Here is an 18,659-nt window from a genome sequence, read left to right as displayed (position 1 = left end):
TTCAGCGTGGCCTGCATTGGTAACATTAGCCTATTTCAGGCCCCCAAAGCTGCACTCAGGTTCACACGATGCTTATAAAGACCAACTAGGGAACAAATGTGCGCAGGTCTTCTTTGGGAGTAAATGTAAGACGTGTTCCGGTAAGTATATTTTCTCTCATCGAGGCTCGTGGCACAGTCGTGATCAAAAGTTTGGAAACCACAGCGCCGGCAAAAATAATAAATTTCTACTAGAACAATTCTGCAACGTGAAATTGCTTCAATACATCGCATTGATCGAACACGCACACGTAGCATGAACCAATTTATTTCAATCTACATTCCCAGGCTGGGAAGAGAGAGAGAAAAAAAAGCAAGTAAACAAGTTAACAAACCACTAAGTAACCAAGGCGGGTGCTTACATGGACGCGATGCGCTATATAGAAATACAATGCAATCCGCCACTGTCACATTCATGTAAACGCGTCTTTGGACACCCTCTACTGTACGACGCCAGTCTGCCTAAGCACCCCTTTCATCCTCTGCGGAAGGTAGACGATGAGAAGAAAGAGAAACGCTTACAAAACCGGCGGCTCAATCTTAAAGCTACAACGCCAGTAAACAGTAACGAACTGACTAAAAGGCTACCAAGAGGCGCACAAATCTTAGCGCACAAAGCGCGCAGCAGCATTCACGGTGGATCGACCATTCGGTGTAGCATCGCACTCGGCAACGCATCGTAACTAAAGAACACCGGTGGACAAAGGTTCTCGCGTATGTTAAAAAAAAAAGAATGCGTTCAAAATGAAAAACAATTTCCCTGAGACATCTACCGTGGCGGTCGTCGCGCCCTGTTTGTTTCCACTGCGGTATTCGCGGCCACATTTCTCGCTTCTGCCGCCGGCGTCAGCAAGATGAAAGACAAGCACGATACCGCAAGAGCACTGCGACTTTGTTTTCCGTTAACGGCCAATTACATTGTCTTAAAAAGCGAAAAAGCAGCCTGCGAGCAGCAAGATTAACTCGCAGGTGAGTTACGACTTTGGTTCGAGAAAGCATCCTGCGTCGCGTATTCGCGAGCATGCTTTGAATGTGTTGCGTCGCAACTGTCGGTTACCACACAGACGATAAACCTGTATCCTCTTTCTCCCGGCTACAGAGAACACTTTTGACGCGGCAGTAGCAACAGCAGCAGCAGGTCCCAGCTCGCGGGGCTATAAATGCTGGAGGGTCGCGTACGGCGCTGTATTAAAGCCTTCCGTTTGCGAGCTTCGGTCGCAGAAGCTACTGCAGCAGTAGAAGCAGCAGCAGCAGCAGCAGCAGTAGAAAAAGAAGCCCCAGAAGTGTATACTAGCAAAAGGCTTACACGCCGAGTTGCCCAGATGCAGCATCGTCACCCACGAGCTCTCGTTGCGTAAACCAGCCCCGGGAAAGATTCCATTTCTTCTTTCATCTTTTTTTATCACGGTTCAGGGAAGAGCTTTACGAGTCCCGTGGCGCACCTGACTCATAACTCGAGACCGTACACACGTCGACGACGTTGTTTGTTGTTTCTCCGGTTGTGACTCGAGCGAGCGCTGCGGTTTGCCGATGCTCCTGGCGCGAAGCGCCGCCTGCGGGCGATCGCGCGTGTTTCGTCAAGAAACTTCAGAGCAAGACGACGCGGCTAAACAACCTGCCGGAAATTAAGCCCGCGCCTTGTTTGTCCCACTTTCGGTATTTCTTCTTCTTTTATTTTGCTTCACTGCCATCTCTAGCGAGTTCTCGCCATATCTTTCCTTGCGCTCCCCCCGCCACGGCCTCGTTCGTGTTTTTCTTACCACGATGAGAATTAATGGTTGCTGGCTGCCGCGGTTCTCACGGATGTTCTTCAAAAGATGATGCTCGCGTGTGGTTTATCTGTGTGCGCTGATCTTTCTTTCTTTTTATGATTAGTTTGCTATTCTTACGTCGTAACATAAATTTCCCTTCTTGTTTCTATCTGACTTAGAGTTGCAAACGTGCTTATGTTTTCTTTGTTTGATTCTCACGACGTGTTTATTCGTAATAAAAATCTCAGAATCGTCTACAGCTGTGGAATAAGGAAACCTATTTGACACCTAGCGACTCTCTCGTTTTCATTGTTTCATTGAGGTTGATTATTTGAGCATTGTACGAGACGCAATCTGAAATCATTTTTAGTATGCATAGGAGGACACGATATAAAAAAATGTTTTAAAGCAAGCGGGAACTAAATAGCCGAGACAATGGAGGAAACCACGCTGCATTGTTTGGAAACAAGACAAGAAAACTGTTTAAGTTGCTGCATTGTGTTATGCCGTTATGTGCTAGGCCGCTATGTGTGACGTGTAAGACTAAGGATGGTGTTGAGGAAGATTTGCTTGAGTGCCCTGAATTTGCTGCAGAGTGCTAATCTCTGGTTGAAGCACTCCAGAGTCGAGACGTTTTGCGTGCTAGCGGGAATGACGTCGTGTCTCCGCGTCGACGCTGGACATCCAGGAGGGAAGTGTCTCAACTCCTCTGAAGTTCTCTGGTTTACTTGCCTGTTTTTTCTTTATCTTTCTCTCTGAAGTTCTTAATGAACTTATCATGTCGTTAGTAACATTTGACAGACTCATTTCCGGACGTCGTGTCGAAAGGTGAGCAAGCCGGGATGCATCGTGCTCTGGATGGCTCGCAAACTGCAAGCTTGTGTCATGTTCCACCTAGCTGTGCGCTTCATCTTACTCACGAGGCTCGCGCTGCGTTTCTGAATGATGACGCACTTAACAACATAGCTGCGAGCATTCCTGTCTCTTAAACTAGCCTGAAAGGCGGCGCTTGGGCGAAGTGATTGTCGGAGAGTCTCGCAAGGCTAGATGCTCCTACAGCCAATAGCATTCTCCGTCTTTTCTTGCTGCTGTTGTGCACCACAGCCAATAAAGTAGTTTTTACTTACTGCTTATCAACCCCATTCGCGCACAATAACACAAGAACTGAGAGCCCGGCAGGTTGGCATTGTTCTATGGCACAGCATTGCGCGAAACACGTGGGGACCAACGCAAGAATGGAAGGCACGGAAGACATGAGCCTAGCTCCCAACTGACTTCACTGAAGAGCACAATAAATAAAGAAAAAAAGATATATTGATATGCTACCGCAGGAAACATTACCCCCTGTATAGGGTGGCGATACAATTTGGCAATATACCGCTTTCTACCGGGCCACCGAGAAGCAAAAGCTGGTATTGGTTTGCTAACGCGCCGAGTGGCCTTTTAGTAGCGCACCTATTAGTCAATCTTATTAGTTCCGAATTTCACCTTAAGGGAGCAGTGCCTGAAAATTTTCTATGAGCACTTTTTCGCCTTCCCCATTACTCTTATTAGGTCAAATAGTCATTCTATAAATAAAAGATTTAATCAATTAACCAAGGCTGTACGGCGCTCGTCATCGACATTTCTAGATGTTTTTCTTAAGATCTGTTTTATGCCTGTCCTAGCTTCATGAACACTGAAATTATGTAAAAAAAGCAGAAATAAAAGTACGGATGCTTGATTGTCGTTTAAACATCTCGCCATTCCTTGTGCAGGTGAAGCACACGAATCCTCGTTCCTAACTCTATGTTGATAGTGCATAACATTCCGCCGTCTTGTGTTGGAGATCGCAAGTTTCCTATACTTATTCTTGCGGTTCTGGCTGTCTCTTACCCACAGAGATGATGCGACGGCAGCAATCAAAAAGACAAGCGCGAACTTTTTAGATGCGAAGCACCTCATGCGCTCGGGCTGTCAGCGTATCCTGTCCTAATCGTCATCATCGTCGTAGTCACGGTAAGAAAGTGGCTCGTGCTCGCGCTCGGCACGCGCTCGTGCCACTGCTCCCGTGTTCGCCGGTTCGCCGTCGTCATCTTCCACAGCTGACTGCGTTGCCGCTCATCGTTCCAACGTAGAATTTCACTTCTGTCGTCGTAATGGGGAAGGGGGGGGGGGGCTGCGTTGGCGGGGTTATGAGCTATTGCTTAAGGCAGTATGAACCTATTAGCGCTGCATCAATGCATGCTTCGCACCTCCCCAGGTTCACATCAGTGGACCTGCATTTCGCTCAATGGGTCATTCGAGCACCGAGTTTTTTTCGCACGAAAAGTAGACACTCAAATTTGTGTTTGTGACCACTTCGTAACATCGCGCGTTAGTGGTTGTTGAATTCGGGTTTCTTTCTCAAATGTCCCAATTTGACTCCCTGTTCCCTAATTCAACGTTGTCCAGTTTTGGTGATAGGTGGATGCCGAGTTTTGCTGTAAACGGCCATCGGTACTCGTTCGGTGCATACATAGCGACTGTGAGGAGTATAAATCCGCTCTACAATACATAACGTTTGGTATTACAATATAATACCAAATGGTAACATACCAATTTCTCGTTTATTTGTGAACTATATTGTGGCAAATTGTGAACTATATTATACTCGCGGACAACTTTCTGTGGCAATGAAGGGAAAGGTACAGGTGCGTGGATGCTGCACATGTGTTACCGCACCAACTAGTCCGTCAGCGTTTGGCAGTGCTTTTGGTTGCTCGGAACAGACGCTGAATCGACGCACCTTCCACGTGCGACGGTTTATAGCGTTTGCCCGTACGCGGAAGGGAAAAGCCGCCAAATGAGCAAACATTTACTTTCACTGGTGTGTTCTGTCTTATTTAACTGTTGCTAATAAAATGCTTATGTTTTCTCTTCCCCAGCCTAAACCAACGTGGATTAAAACGCGGAACTCTTTTCAGAAGCGCTCTCATTTGTGCGCGCTTTGCCTCCGTAGCTTCCCCTTCATTGCCACAGAAAGTTGTCCGTGAGTATAGCCTTGCATGGAAGGCAGCGTCCCAGCGCTTGAATCGACAACCGTCATTGCTATGCACGATGGACGGTGCGCTTCTTTTCGTGGCTCGTGTGCACTTATAATATGGTAGCTTTTTGTAGCGTTAGCTACACTGGCCTAGCCAAGCCCGTTTCGCGCGGCACATCAAGAGCCGTGCTGCGCATGCGCAAGGATCAGTGATGTCACACGGCTTGCGCACCGGAGGCACGGGAGCCGGCACCTCTCGCGCACTCCGCCGCCGCCGCGCGCGACTCACCGCCGCTGGTCTGCGCATTCCAGAGGAGTGACGTCGTAGCCGTGGTAGACGCACTGGCGCCGGCGCGCTCGCTGTGCAGTCGCCGTCTGACACTGCACTGGAGCCGCTGCGCTTCTGACTGGCGTTTGCCAGTGTGGTATAGCCATGGATAAGGAGAGCGCAAATGCTGCTCAACAGCGCAGATGAACGGAGAAGCTTGACTCATAAGAATAATGTTATCTTAAGAATAATCTCAAGAATAAGCTAAGAATAATCAGCTGAACCTTTGCTAACGCTACGTATATCCTGGCATAGCCGAGCTATGCCACTGCAACATTTTTTTACAGCGAAAGCTGTATATGGCTAGGCGAAACGAAAAACCGTCCTACCCATGTTTCGCTAAACGTCTCCATTAGTTGCACCGTCAGTTACGTCGTTCTCCACGTCACACCCAAGCGCGCGCGCCATTGGCAGCGCCGTTAGTGACGTCGTTCTCTGCGTCGTACCTGCTCTACCCGCAACGCCGGCTCCTCGGCTCGCCGTTGTCGCATGCGTTCGATATCTCGAGTTAGCTCGGCGTCGTGGTTAACAGCATCCGCTCGTCATTGGCGCTTGCGTTCCACTTCGCGATTTCAACGTGGACGTTTCGTCGCAGCCGAAGCCGAAGTGCCGCTTGAGAAACTCCCCGCCGAAAGCGGGCGGTGGCCCCGGCGAACGCGGTCCCGCCATTGCCACGTTGGCGCTGCTCTGCCCGCAACGCCGCCTCATCGGTTCGCCGTTGTCGCATGCGTTCGATATCCTAATTAGCTCGGCGTCGTGTTTAACAGCATCCGCCCGCCATTGGCACTTGCGTTCCACTAGAAACGCAAACATCTCTCCAATAATTGAGAAACGCTTCACTACAGCGCCGGGATTAACTCACCGCTAAACATCGGGGCCACACGTTTCAGCTTCGCTGGTTAACCAACTGTACGAAATGCTTGGGCGGTGTTTTTTTTTTTTCTTTCACGTGGTCAGCTCTGTTATAGCTCTGTAACGCACTGTAACATTTTTCAGATGCACATAAGGAATAATAAATCAGCATGCGTGCTACTGCTCGTCACTTGTACTATTACTACCGGAGCAAATGTGCTGCATGCAATGTTTGCGATGTGAATGGCTTGTGTGGTTCACTTTAGCATAGTCATATTCCAATCTAAAAAAACGAAGCACGTAACTGACACACTAATACAACGCGCAAGACAAAGCACGTAACTGAATCGTCACCGAGTCAAATCAGCGCGTACAGCGCGTCGTAATTGCAGCCTCCGCGATCAACTTCAGAAACATTTTCAGAGCTAATTGCGGAGGCCACGCTCCGCTGTGCTGAGTACGGTGAACGCCACCTAGGTGGCGTTGGTAGTGCTTCTTTATGCCAGCGTCCCTTCGAATGCTGGCATCGAGGCGTCGTAGTGCTGAGACCACCGAAGCGTTCACTGTCATTGCGCGTTAGTGTCATAATGCAGTACTTCTCTTTTCTGCTCGTAGGCGGCGGCACCGCCCCGAGCAAGAGCGCGGGTACACGGAGGAGTGTTAGATATATAAGGCGCGTCTGTGTAGCTCTCTGCAAATGCGTTTGTGGCGCAATGGGTTAAACGCTCGGCGATCTATCGCCGCGGATCGAGAGGTCATGGGTTCGATTTCCAAATTTTGCATGTTTGTGGAACTTTTTCTTCTCCACCGTCCCTTCCACTCCGTGAAGATGGTCGAACAGCGATGCTGTGTCAATTGCACCGAGTGTGGCGAGTGTTATATGTGCATGTGTTGCACGTGATGCAACTTATATTGAAACGCTGCGAGGCAAGAAGAGGCAGTGACTTCCGACGCTACTCGACGAGTGTCCAGATATCTGGTCGAAACCTCTGAAACCGCCGCCAGAGGCATCGGCTGCAGTCATGGGCACCGCGCGCGTTCGGCGCGAACGCGGGAAAACGCGGACGGCGTCGGCAGCAGCTCTGCGCATTGCCTGATTGGTGATGCTACGTATGTGCGGTTCCCTCAGTGTGTTTTTGTTTTTCGCGAGAGGTTTCTCTGCGTTTTTTGGCATGCAAGTTGCGCCGCCCCTTTTTTTGCGTGCCGGTAATGAGAGCAAGTGATGATCCCGCTCACGAGCCAACTCTCGCTGACGCTCGCGGTAGGCAGCCTCTTTTCCAGGAGTACGCACTACTCGTGGTCTTATAGTCGCATCACAGCCCAACTGCGATGCCCGTTCCTTACATCTTTTCTTATACCCATTGCCTCTCCTCCTCGCGCCCAGCGCGGCCTCTAATTGGTCCACTCCTCCCCCCAGTGTGCGTCCTCTCATTGGTCGCCTCGTACCCCAGCGAGCCCCTCCTCCTCTGCTGGTCACGTGGCCTGACCCTCCCCCCCGCCCGGCGCACTCTCATCTCCTGGTCACGTGACTTGCATGACATCGCCGGACAGAAGGCTCAGCGTCGACTTGGAAGAGCTCTGCTGTTAACAAATCATAAGCCCTCGCGCGGTATCCAATAACGCCATATGGTCATATGGGAGTACGATGTAAAGGCCGGCATGTTTCCTTATATCATATGAGCGCGCGCCTCATATGATATATGGCAACATACTGGATTTTATATGCGACCCTATATGTACAGACATCATCAATATGATAAAGAACTCATCAATGTTTCAGACGCCCGTGGGAGCTAAACAAACATTCCCTCCATAATAGTGTTAAATGAGACTAAAGGTTTAAAACGGAAACTTCTTCTAATATGTCCAGTTCTATAAATTTGAACCTATATACATCAAGAGTTATCGTTCTGATAAAAAAAACTATTCTCTGTTCCATTTCATATTGATAACAACTCTACATATGGGGTCGTATGGTACTTGCCCCATAGAATGTATGGGAGCATACGGGCCTTTATATGGGACCCCCATACGTTCATATGGTATTATTGGATATGAGATATATGTGATTTGTCGATAGGATGATGCTTGCGAAATATCTGATCTTAACTTCAGAGTATACAGTACATCTATCGTGCGGTTTTCTAGAAACGTTATTGCGAGGTTTACCAGTGCTTGTTATTTGGAACAAGTGTCGTCATGTTGTTGCGCGACATAAAAAAAAATTATGGGGGTGGGAAACTTGCCGAAACATTGGCGGCTCCAGGGATAGGAAACTGAAGATATCCTAAGACAAAAATGCCGCTTGGTACCACTTCGAACAGGCGCACGGTTCTTGAGATGTCTATTGCAAAATTGACATATTACTTGAAGTGAGGATAACCGACTCAATTATGCTTCGTTCCTAATTAGTACCTCGTTTTCGGCTCCTTCTAGAAAAAAAAAACCGTAAACCGCAAGTTTTAAATTCATTTCATTTTGTTAAAGGAAAAAGAAGACTTGCGTAACACGATGAACTAGCTGCGAAGTTTCAGCAAGTCATGGACGCGTTCTAAATGTATAAAATGATCATTGAGTGTTCCACTGATCGATGGAGTGCAAGTACAGATTATTGCTTTTCTTAATTCGAAGCAATCTTCGTAACGCTTCGCGTTCATTTTTTGGTATCCTTCGAATGACCTGTTCACAGAGGCAGCGTTGTGGGGATTTGTTACTAATTACAAGCGAGCGCAGTCGGGCTAAACGTCTCACTTGCATATCTGTCCCTGCTTTAAAAAAACAAACATAAAAATGAAACCATATTGGACATTATTTTTTTTCGAACTGGCAGCAACAGCCGACACGTGTCCTGAACAAAAAAAAAGAGAGCGATATTGAAAACCGGAAAATCGCAGTTCTCATTAGCATGGCGGCTATTAGTGTGCTCGCCAATCTTCATTTTTTATCCGGCTACAGCACGTGGAAAATTCTCGAACAAGCAAGAAAGTAGAGACTTCTGAGATGCCATGTAATGACGGCGGTATGCTTTAATGTTCTGCGTGCTGCCTTATTTCATCGGTTAAAGCACGGTCTCTGACGTGATAGATACCAGAAAACCCGAACCCCCCCATGGGATGAAGAAGCGGCCTTATTGATTCTCGTTCAAGGAAAGGAGCTTATGTTGAAAACAGAACTTCACGCCGTCTTGGATTGTAGCAAAGAAAAAAAAAACAGCAGCTGCAGGGGCATGTTTTCTTCTTCTTTCTTTTTTCGTGTAACACAAACGGCGGGGCGATGACTAGAAAAATATGGCAGCTTCCCATAATTACTGACGTTTAATGATGAAAAGAAAGATATCCTCGGACCAGATGAAGGCGAATTAATGCTCAGAGCTACAGAGATTGATGTTGAAGTTTCTTTTTGCTCGCGCAGCTACCGGTGTGCGCTATAGAAGTACGTAAATTTACAGAACAGCACGCATTAACGCTATGCCAACATGTTGACGCCTGTTATTAAGATCATCCGGTACAGAAAGTATGTGCTGAAGACTATAACACTCTGCATTTCTTGGGAAATATTTGTTTAAAACTAGAAAAAGATAGGTTTTGTCTGGTAACTGTGTAATCTGCAATATTGTGGTGACATTAAAATAAAAAAAAAATAGTGTACCTGAGTCCCCTCTTCACGGTGCACCATGTACCATAGGTCAACTTTTGTATTCATCGGAGGTTAATCTTTTAAGCTTTCGTTCTGTGTAATGAATAAAACAGGCACGTGTGTGAGGAAACAGGCAGAAATCTTTTTTTTTTTCGGCATATCAAGTTCATGTTGGTCTACTAATTATCGTCTCCTGAGGAGGATTCCATGTCGCGATATTTAAAAACTAGCAATTGTGGCCTGCTAGGTTACTCAACAATGCTAGTACTTACCTGCGCGTTATAAATATCCTCGCTCTAGTGTGACGTACACATTAGCGTCACAGAACATTTGCGCTCCTAGCTGTGTAGTGAACCCCGCTGTGCCAATTTCCAATTCGAATACCAATGGAGGAAACTAATAAACCATTCGCTCTGTAAACACTTTCCGGAAGCGTCCTCAAATCTTGCATTCGACCATCGTCAAGTGTTGAAGCCCTCCCCATCATCAAGTGTTGTTTGCCGTCCCTACCGAGGTCGATGCGTGTACTCCACGTTGTCGCATTGTTTCAAATGCACTCACGAACCAGGGGCCGAATTTACAAAACTATTCTTTCGTAAGTGCTTTTTGCCATTTTTCGGCCGCCTTCACTAATGAGCATGTCGGTATTCGTTCTTACGAACAGTGTTAGTGTAAGAGCTATTTTTGAATACAGGCACTGATTCTTAACATATACTTGTCTACGCGTTTTCGAAAAACATTCACATAAGCTGTACATGCTGCAACTGAGCGAACCACGCCGCAGGTGACGTTATTTCACACCACTGATTTTGCAGCCTGTTTGCCTGTTGGCATACTTTTTGTCTATGGAAATGCATAAGAAAGTCGTTAGGTTATTATTGCGTTGGTTATTTTTGAAATATATGCATTTCTTCGTGTTAATAAGCAACTAACCATCACGACCAGACAGCGCTAACATTTATGACGTTGAGAGCAGAAGAATAGTAAGCAACTCCACCTGCCTTTCTGCATAACATTGCTTCCGGCGTGGCAAACCCTATATGCCCTTTAAAAGGGCCATCTCACAGTCATCAGACTATATTTTCAGTCTATTATTGTAACTGAGATTAGAGGCCCCAGTAACCTTCCATAAAGCCAAAAGAAGAAGCAAGAAAAAAGAAACGAAAGAAAATGAACTTTTAGCACGCATTTTAATTCAAAATTTCAATTTCAAATCTCTGCTTCTAAGCTCCTCCGCGGAGCCACCGCTGTGTCATCACCTCCAAAACAGTTCGACACCCCATAAGAAGTTTTTCTCCACCCGTTCTGGCACTCAACGGCGCAGCAAGGGCATCGCCATTGAATTGTGACCGCAATTCTTTCACTCGCATGATAAAAAGCAGCAACATACGGCCTAGACGCACGTGCAAAGAAAGGACGCATGGCGGCAGTGACCCATTTCAAGCTTCGGCAAATCACTTGCAGTGCTTGCAGTACGCAAATGCATTGCCTTCGAGATCGGCTTCCCTTACTCCGAGGGCGCCCTTTTTGGGGTAGGGATTTATTTCGTCACCGCTTAGATTTGCCAGGCTGCTGTATGGTTGAGAGCACGATATGAATAAAAATTCAAAATTTCTACCCCGGCGAATGCGGTCAAGAGCGAGAAAAAAAAGGTAAAGGAAAGACAGGGAGGTTACCAAGAAGTTATCTCCGGTTGTCTACCCTGTACCGGGGGAGGGGGGAAGGGATGCGACAGGAGAGAGAGACGCGTAGCGTTTTGCAGGCAATGCATCATTCTGGCTGGAAAATTTGGCGTCATGGCCACTTTAGGAACAGCATTTTCGCAGTTATAGAATTCTGATCTGTAAGTATGCATCGCCTTAATTACTGGCAAATTCAAATCCCCTTAACACTTCCATTTAGTCGCCTTTAAGGCCTTAGAATGCTATGTCGCTATCATTGGCCATGATACATCAGTGTGCTAATAAAAAGTTTCATATTACTGACGTTTTCTATATAGCAAATACGATGTATATAAACAGTCTTCAGCACACTGTAACTATGAAGTTAGTTGTTATATTTACTTTGTTTTTCATCATCCCTCTGCTCTGAACAATAACGATTGTAGAAGAAAACATTGCGAAGCTTTGTGGTGGGTCGATTTCTTTCTCCTGCTACTGACCGGACACAAAGTCAACGCGTTCAAGCGCTGTTTTCAGAGCTTCGAATGACATGGACGCCATGCCTGACAGTATTTCTGATCAATCTGAAGAGGAGAAAACTAATAAGATACTGTTTGCCGAGCCTAAGTGGCTTTAGAAAAAAAAGGAAAGAAAAAAGAGGAACCAGTGAAACATTTCTCTCAAACGTCACTGTTAATCGATTCCGGAAAGAAAGTGGGACCGATGATTGAGAACCTCACACGGCGGCAGCGCGGTAAAGGCCCCGCACACACAATAAAGACTGTAAATCTGCGTCACGTCACTCAGCCATAACTCGCACAGAGCTCCATTCTCACAAAAATGTGGTGCGCCCGCGTTTTCGTTCCTCCGTTCAATAGCAGGAGCCGATACCTGACCCGAAGAACGAAGGCCGGCTAGACAGTCAGAACGCACGCGACTACTCGACGAATGATTGTTTGTCGGCCGCCCTTCTCCTGCGGTCTGATTCGAGAGCGAAGCCCGTGGAGGCAAAGGGAGAGCCAACGCGCACGTCAGACAGAATATCAATTGAGACAGCCAGGCGAATTAATCTCGACGGTGAGCGATTGTTGCCGATGCAGACGCTGTCAAAAGTTATTTCTTTGTTTGTTCCTTTATCTCCCTCTCTTTCCCAAGTAGGGGCTGCAGGGGAGAAACCACACACGTTCTGGTTGCACGTCATCTTCACCCCCCCAGGCATCGGCTTTCTCTCATAAATAGTATACGTGTGGAGAAGCAAGATTTAAAGGGTGAGGACTGACGGCAACAGAAGGCCACCCAGTACGTGCTGGGCAGTTTCGAAGCTACAGCGACGCCTCCAGGAGTCACGCATTTTCAGCCGCAGAAGTGACGACGGAGAGCTGGGGGTATATAGAGACAGCGAGAGTGGAGGCCGCGTGCCTGCTGCAAACGGACGTGGAAATGAAAGGGAATGCCGGTCGAGCGAGGAGCGGCGGCTCTCCTACTACTGCGCCAGATGGCACCGACCTGTGACCCCGAGCATTGCACATGAAAGCGTGCGCGGGAGATGAAAGAAATGCTTCCCCTCGCAGCCACACAAAGGGACTCAGCACAAAAGTGGAGCCACGCATGCGGCTAAAGTAATTGCGTTTTTGGCCGGCTGCTGACCGCGCTCGATTTTCGTGCGAGGGCCAACTGTGACGTTGAGCAAAGGTTTCTTGGAATGGTTAGGGCGAACGCTTGGTAGAACTGAAGGCAACGGAAGCCCGTGGAATTAATCTCGTTTGGATGCTTTGACTTGGCTGCTAAGGGGAAAGACAGATCGCGGAAAATGAGGTTCTGAGAATTCATTTGTGCTGCACTTATCAAAGAAGTGTACAAACAGATTGCGCTTTGGCTCGTCTTGCTCCGGATGAGGGAGCGAACAGCGTCATGTTTGTACTCTGCAAGCTGCACACTACTGCACCGAGGCATGCGCTTCTCACTATGGGTCAGGGGCGTAGCCAAGGGAGGGGGGGGGGGGGGGGGGCTGATGGGCTACCAGCCCCCCCCCCCCCCCCCCCCCCCGGAACTTTTTTGCCGGCGCCCACCAAAACAACCACCGGCGCCGGGAATCATTCGGGATTTTGTCTACAATGTTTTTTTCACGCTCGAAAAGAAATCGGCCTGGATTTCGTGGCAACGCTTCTGCGCTTGGAGTCACATAACGCCAGGAGCCCCATCCAAGCACAAACTTTCAAGGGCTTTTCGATAGCCAGCGGGTGCGTCGCGGCATCTCGCAGCGGCCGTGGTATCTACGGAAGCGCATGGATTTCAATTCCGAACTTTGTGGGCATAAAATTAGTCGTAAACTCTTGACGCGAAAGGTGCACTGACATTTTCAAAGACGTGCTTTAGATTTTCAATTTTGGAACTTTACGGGTTTAATGTTCCTATAAACTTGGGTCAACAAGCGTGCACTGGAGCCTTCGTATTCACGCCGTTCCAGAGATGGAAGCACGCGCTCGCAATCTTCCATACACGAAAATACTAAATATCGCCATGACTGTCAGTTGGCATCTGGTAAACTTCTCCAAGCATATTCAGGAAGCGCGCCCAATGTGATCGATCAGCTGGACCAGGGCAGGCAAAGTAAAATCGGAGAAAACCGAAGAAAGTTATAGCGGCCTAATATTGAGACAGTTCTTTTTTGCAGGTGGCAAAGTCTGGCTCTCCGTGGCCATAGGGACATTGGTCCTATAGATTGAAGCAAAGCCCCGACTGGAAATAGTGGTATTTTCAAAGCGCTTCTTCGCATGCGAGCTGATTGTGGAGATACATATCTGAAGAACCATTTGGAAAGTTGCCCGAGTAATGCCTCGTATTTAAGCCCAGATGTACAAAATCAAATTATAGAAATTCGTGGTGAAATTATCAAAGAAAGCCTAGATGCAAAAGTAAACGCTGCAGCTACTTCTCCATACTTGCTGACCAAACGACGTATATTGCTGGAATCGAACAGCTTACTGTTTGTGTAAGGTACCTAAACAAGGATGCCAACGACATCGAAGAAGTGTATTTAGGTTTTAGCACCGGAATAGATGCCCTCTCTCATTGCGACTGGAGGTTCTATGTAAAAGTGTACAAGCTGCTTAAGATTCTAGTCACCCTTTTCCGTGACCACTGCCAGCGCAGAGCAAATGTTTTCAAACGTGAGATTACTAAAGAAACACCACTTGCGCTCTGCAATCTCTGAGGAACGCATGATTAGGATGGATCTTTTATATGCCTACAGAGACGTCGGCATCAACGTGTCCGAAGTCGATGACCACTTCGCTAAACTTCCCCGCCGAGTGAAGTTTGTCCTTTAGACAGCGAAGCAGCCAAAATCAATTCAAGTAAAGATCTCTCTGCCTTCAGGTCCATAAACTCGTAATTATGAAAACGCATGAGTGTTCATTAGCTTTTAAAACCGCAGACATTTTCACCATTTATTGTAAGTGTTAGCATCATGATCAAAATTATCATGCGAATCCGAAAATTACGAGGACATCAATAACCAATTTTGACCGACCTTGCTCATTGAAAGCCCGGCCCACACAGCGTTTCCCAAGAAACACACTCGGAGATTGGGTAGTTAAACTTGCCGCATCATCTGTGGCTTTCATTTGTCTTTTTCTTTCCTTTTTGGCTACCTGCTTTTACTTCTTTTTTGAAACCGTTCCTTAATTTTGGGTGCAGAATATTTGTCGCCGCTCTGCAGGCAGTTAAATTACAAATTTTCGTACTGATTTCTGCATTATTCCTCTATTATCTGCCCATATGGTGCTGTCGCGACCGCCGCATGGCCCAAGTACATATCACGATTTCTGCGATCATAGTTTAGTTCTTGCCTGGATCGTCTGTCTTTCTATGCGTATAGTTTACTATCTGTGACTGAGCAACATGTTTGTTTGTCTTGTTTGACGCATAATATACAGTGATGTCTGCTTAGATACGTAGATTTATTGGAGGCTTATACGTACATTTAAATATCTTGTTGCGAGGTTTTGTGTATACAAGCAGTGAACTTTGTTTCCAGCGACACTTTTTTTGCCCTTTATCAAGTTGTATCTTCGCATTTGTATATTCCATTCTATCTTGCCATTTCTAATGTGTATTTTGCAGAACTCTTGCTTTTTATATGTACTCACTGTTGCGACTATAATTTCGGTGCAGTTACTCATAATTCACGACCGGTAACAGTTGCTCCTGCGCAATCCATTGCAACGAAGGACAGCGTCATTGAGGTTTTTCCCTGGCCGTTGCATATGAACAAAAATGTAAACAAGGTTCTTGAATGACATAGATTCATCAAAATATTTCTCCTCAACTTGTTAATTTCGTGGCCTTTACGTTTTTCATATCGGCTGCATGCACTGCTTTGCTGGTTTCGAATATATATGTGTTTAAAGTTCGTGTGATATATGCTTTACTTATTAAATAGACACGAAAACACGGAAGCATTGATATCAGTTATTTCATCCTCAATTTTTGGGACATAGGAATATATTCTTTTATGAAAAAAATACATAATTTACTTGTATTCACAGTGCGTGGCGTTCAATAATTCGTTTGCAGCATCTAATATACAATGGCATTCGCAATGGCAATGCAGTTATTATTCATGTATGTGAGCCCTCGACAAAATCCACAAGGAGGAGGCCGCGCTGCAACCTGAGCCCCCCCACGAACAAAATTTCTGGCTACGCCACTGCTATGGGTCTGTGTTCATAGAAGGGCTACAAAGTGGAAGAATGAGCGCCATTTATATGGATGTTAAGTAATGCTAGCTTTACTGTTTGCTAATACCTGAAACTTCTTTAGAAGATTATTTCTCGTATATCTCCCGCCTGTGTACGTAGACGTTTCAGAGCAGCCGTCCTCTGAGCTTTTTGTGTTGCGTCTCTCTCTCCGTCTCTTGCTTTTTGTTTGTTTTGCTTCTAGAGAGGTGTCATAAACTGGCTAACGCAGGAGGTACTGCATGAGAGTACCGTGCATCGCATTCGATCTCGGCGTTTAGCAACTCGATAGGCGATTGACGACAACCGAAACTGCCTTATGTGGAATATTTGCGGAAATCGCTCACTTTTTGAAGCAGTACCAATAACTCGTTCGGTTGTGTCGCAGTGTACAAAGGCCGAAGTGGGTCTAGCAACGCATGTGGCATCTCCACCATCATGGCCTCTCTTGCCGAACGCGGCCTTTTCGGTCATCAAATACTGACGAGAGCGTATACCCTTGGCCCCCTCGCGCTGCTACAAAACATTTCGCTCGTCTCTAAGGCCCAGGGCTACGTCGTATTTACAAATTCTAATCCTAACTGCTTTTTCTATTCACGCTACGACGGCGATGAGTGGGAGGCGCCACAGCCGCTGAAATAACGCATGCTCATAACAATGTCACCCCTGCAGTATTTCTCAGATTTGTAAATGAGAGAAGCATGGCCTTCCTTAAAGCGATGTCAATGCCACTAACACTAAAGAACAGGTTACTACGAGCCTGGCCTAGGTCAACCGTGCACAAAGCCCGGCATAAGTCGTGTATGGACAAGGCATAAGAGAATATTGCCGAGTGAAGTAAACTGAGACATATATATTTCCTAGCGGCAAAACGGAGGTGGGATAAAGAACATCATTCGCATACCTCGCTATTTGCGATTCACAATTTCTACGCTAGCCAGGTAGGCTAGCGTACAAGTTACTAGTTAGGTAGGGTTAAATTGGCTTATGGGAACTCCGCATAGAATACTATATTTGCGCTTCTAAAGTTGCCGAGGTCAACGGTCCTTCAAGATAGGCATTAAGAGCACCGCCTGCTACCACTGCACAGCGTACGCGGCACTTTTTTTGTGCTCTTTCCGCTTTCTCTTTTTATCCTTGTGCACCCTTGTCTTACATACGTACGTCATTGTACATCTTATAGTACACTCTCCACGTGCAGGGTAGCCAACCAAAAGTACCTATTATGAAGCTCCCTGTCTTTGTATATACCCCTTTTCTCGCTCGCTCTCTCTAAGTGGGGTATAACGTAAGAGATTAAAGTAGTACTCCTCAAGCTACTCCTTTCAGCTATAGGGAAAATATAAATTACTTTAAATGAATGTAAAAAAATTAATTGAAATATATAGTAAGACATACAACGAAAAAAAAGAAAGAGAAAGCAAGATAAAACTACAACAACGAAGTCACTGCGTATAAAATCGTCCCTAATATTTCTAGCGCGTGTCTGTACTGTAATAAAGGCACTTTTATATCTCGTAAGAAAAAAATAGGAGGCCGCTAAAGCTTCGCCTTTAAGAGCGGAACGCGATAGCATTCAAAGATACCTGAATGCTTGTCAGGCTTCCCAGCAACTGCAGCTTTCGTTTTTCTCCACCTTCACCTCTGCGCGCCGCTGTTGCTATGGTATAAATGCTGGAAAGAGGATTTGTGTTTGAGTTTCCTCGTAACAGAATTAGTGTTTTCTGGGACATTCAAATTACATTCTGACGCTGTCACGTATGTAGGTTGTGCTTAAGTTGTACTTTACGATTTTTCTGATGGATTTTATATTGAGAAGTTGAATTTTGCTCACTATCACCTTGCGCCATGCGGAAAGCCTGCGCGGTCGCAGTGGTTCAGGCTGATTTTCTTTTGCCACCGACGCCGGCTAGCCCACGCCGACACCGACTCCGACGCTAGATTTTCTGCGACACGGGGCCCTTAACCCTATCGCGTTAAAAAGGCCGGTCACTCACTGGGCAGGCACGTCCCGCGGCGCGTGAGCACGAGCGTCCGGTTGGAACAGACGCATCGGTGCGTGGACGTGTCGCACCCGATGCCCACCGTGGAAGCCTGGAAGCTCAGTCGCCGGCAGTCGGCGTCCGACTCGCAAGTCACCTCGTGGGCGCTGGCTGCTGCAATGGCAAAGAGTACAATTAGCAAGGAGGAGACATAACACAAGAGAGAGTAGCTAGTCACAATCAGAGTTAGTCTCTAAATAAGTAACGAGAACACGAAAGATCAGTAGGTACTTCTTCATTGAGGCAATGCAGGTTCGGATCTCACGGCTGCAGTGCTCTGATTCGGACAATGTTGGACGCCGCCGGCAAAATTCTAGAGACCACACATGTGAAAGAAATGCGGTTTTTTCCCGCAGCAAAAGATTGTCACGAAAAATATAGTGGTAAAGAGTACGTCAGTGTGTCGGATCAGTTTTGCTCCTGAGGCTGCCTAGACGTGTTTTATGTTGCATAACTTACTTTATTATACGACAATTGTTTTTCGATTTTTAGGGGTTTTTTCGTGCGTATGTACCCGTTGTGAAAGAGTTGTCTTAAGGTCACATTGTTGGGGGGTACTGACAGTTTTGGAGACAGACACTATCATTCAGATTCACCGATCGAATAAA

At 46.7% G+C, this 18,659-nt stretch overlaps 1 protein-coding gene across 1 annotated transcript in view; it reads right to left on the bottom strand.

The window, feature by feature from the left end:
- The window catches only part of LOC119455618 (uncharacterized), a 187,598-nt gene that overhangs the window by 46,936 nt on the left and 122,003 nt on the right, over positions 1-18,659 (bottom strand). The window contains exon 2 of the mRNA XM_037717038.2: positions 18,007-18,165. Coding sequence (XP_037572966.1) covers positions 18,007-18,165 — 159 coding nt within the window. The remainder of the gene's footprint in view (positions 1-18,006; positions 18,166-18,659) is intronic.

The sequence above is a fragment of the Dermacentor silvarum genome, chromosome 6, assembly GCF_013339745.2.
Source record: "Dermacentor silvarum isolate Dsil-2018 chromosome 6, BIME_Dsil_1.4, whole genome shotgun sequence".
In the NCBI taxonomy this organism is placed as follows: Eukaryota; Metazoa; Arthropoda; class Arachnida; order Ixodida; family Ixodidae; genus Dermacentor; species Dermacentor silvarum.
Note: the sequence above shows the minus strand (reverse complement) of the source record. Positions and strands in the feature narration are given on the sequence as shown.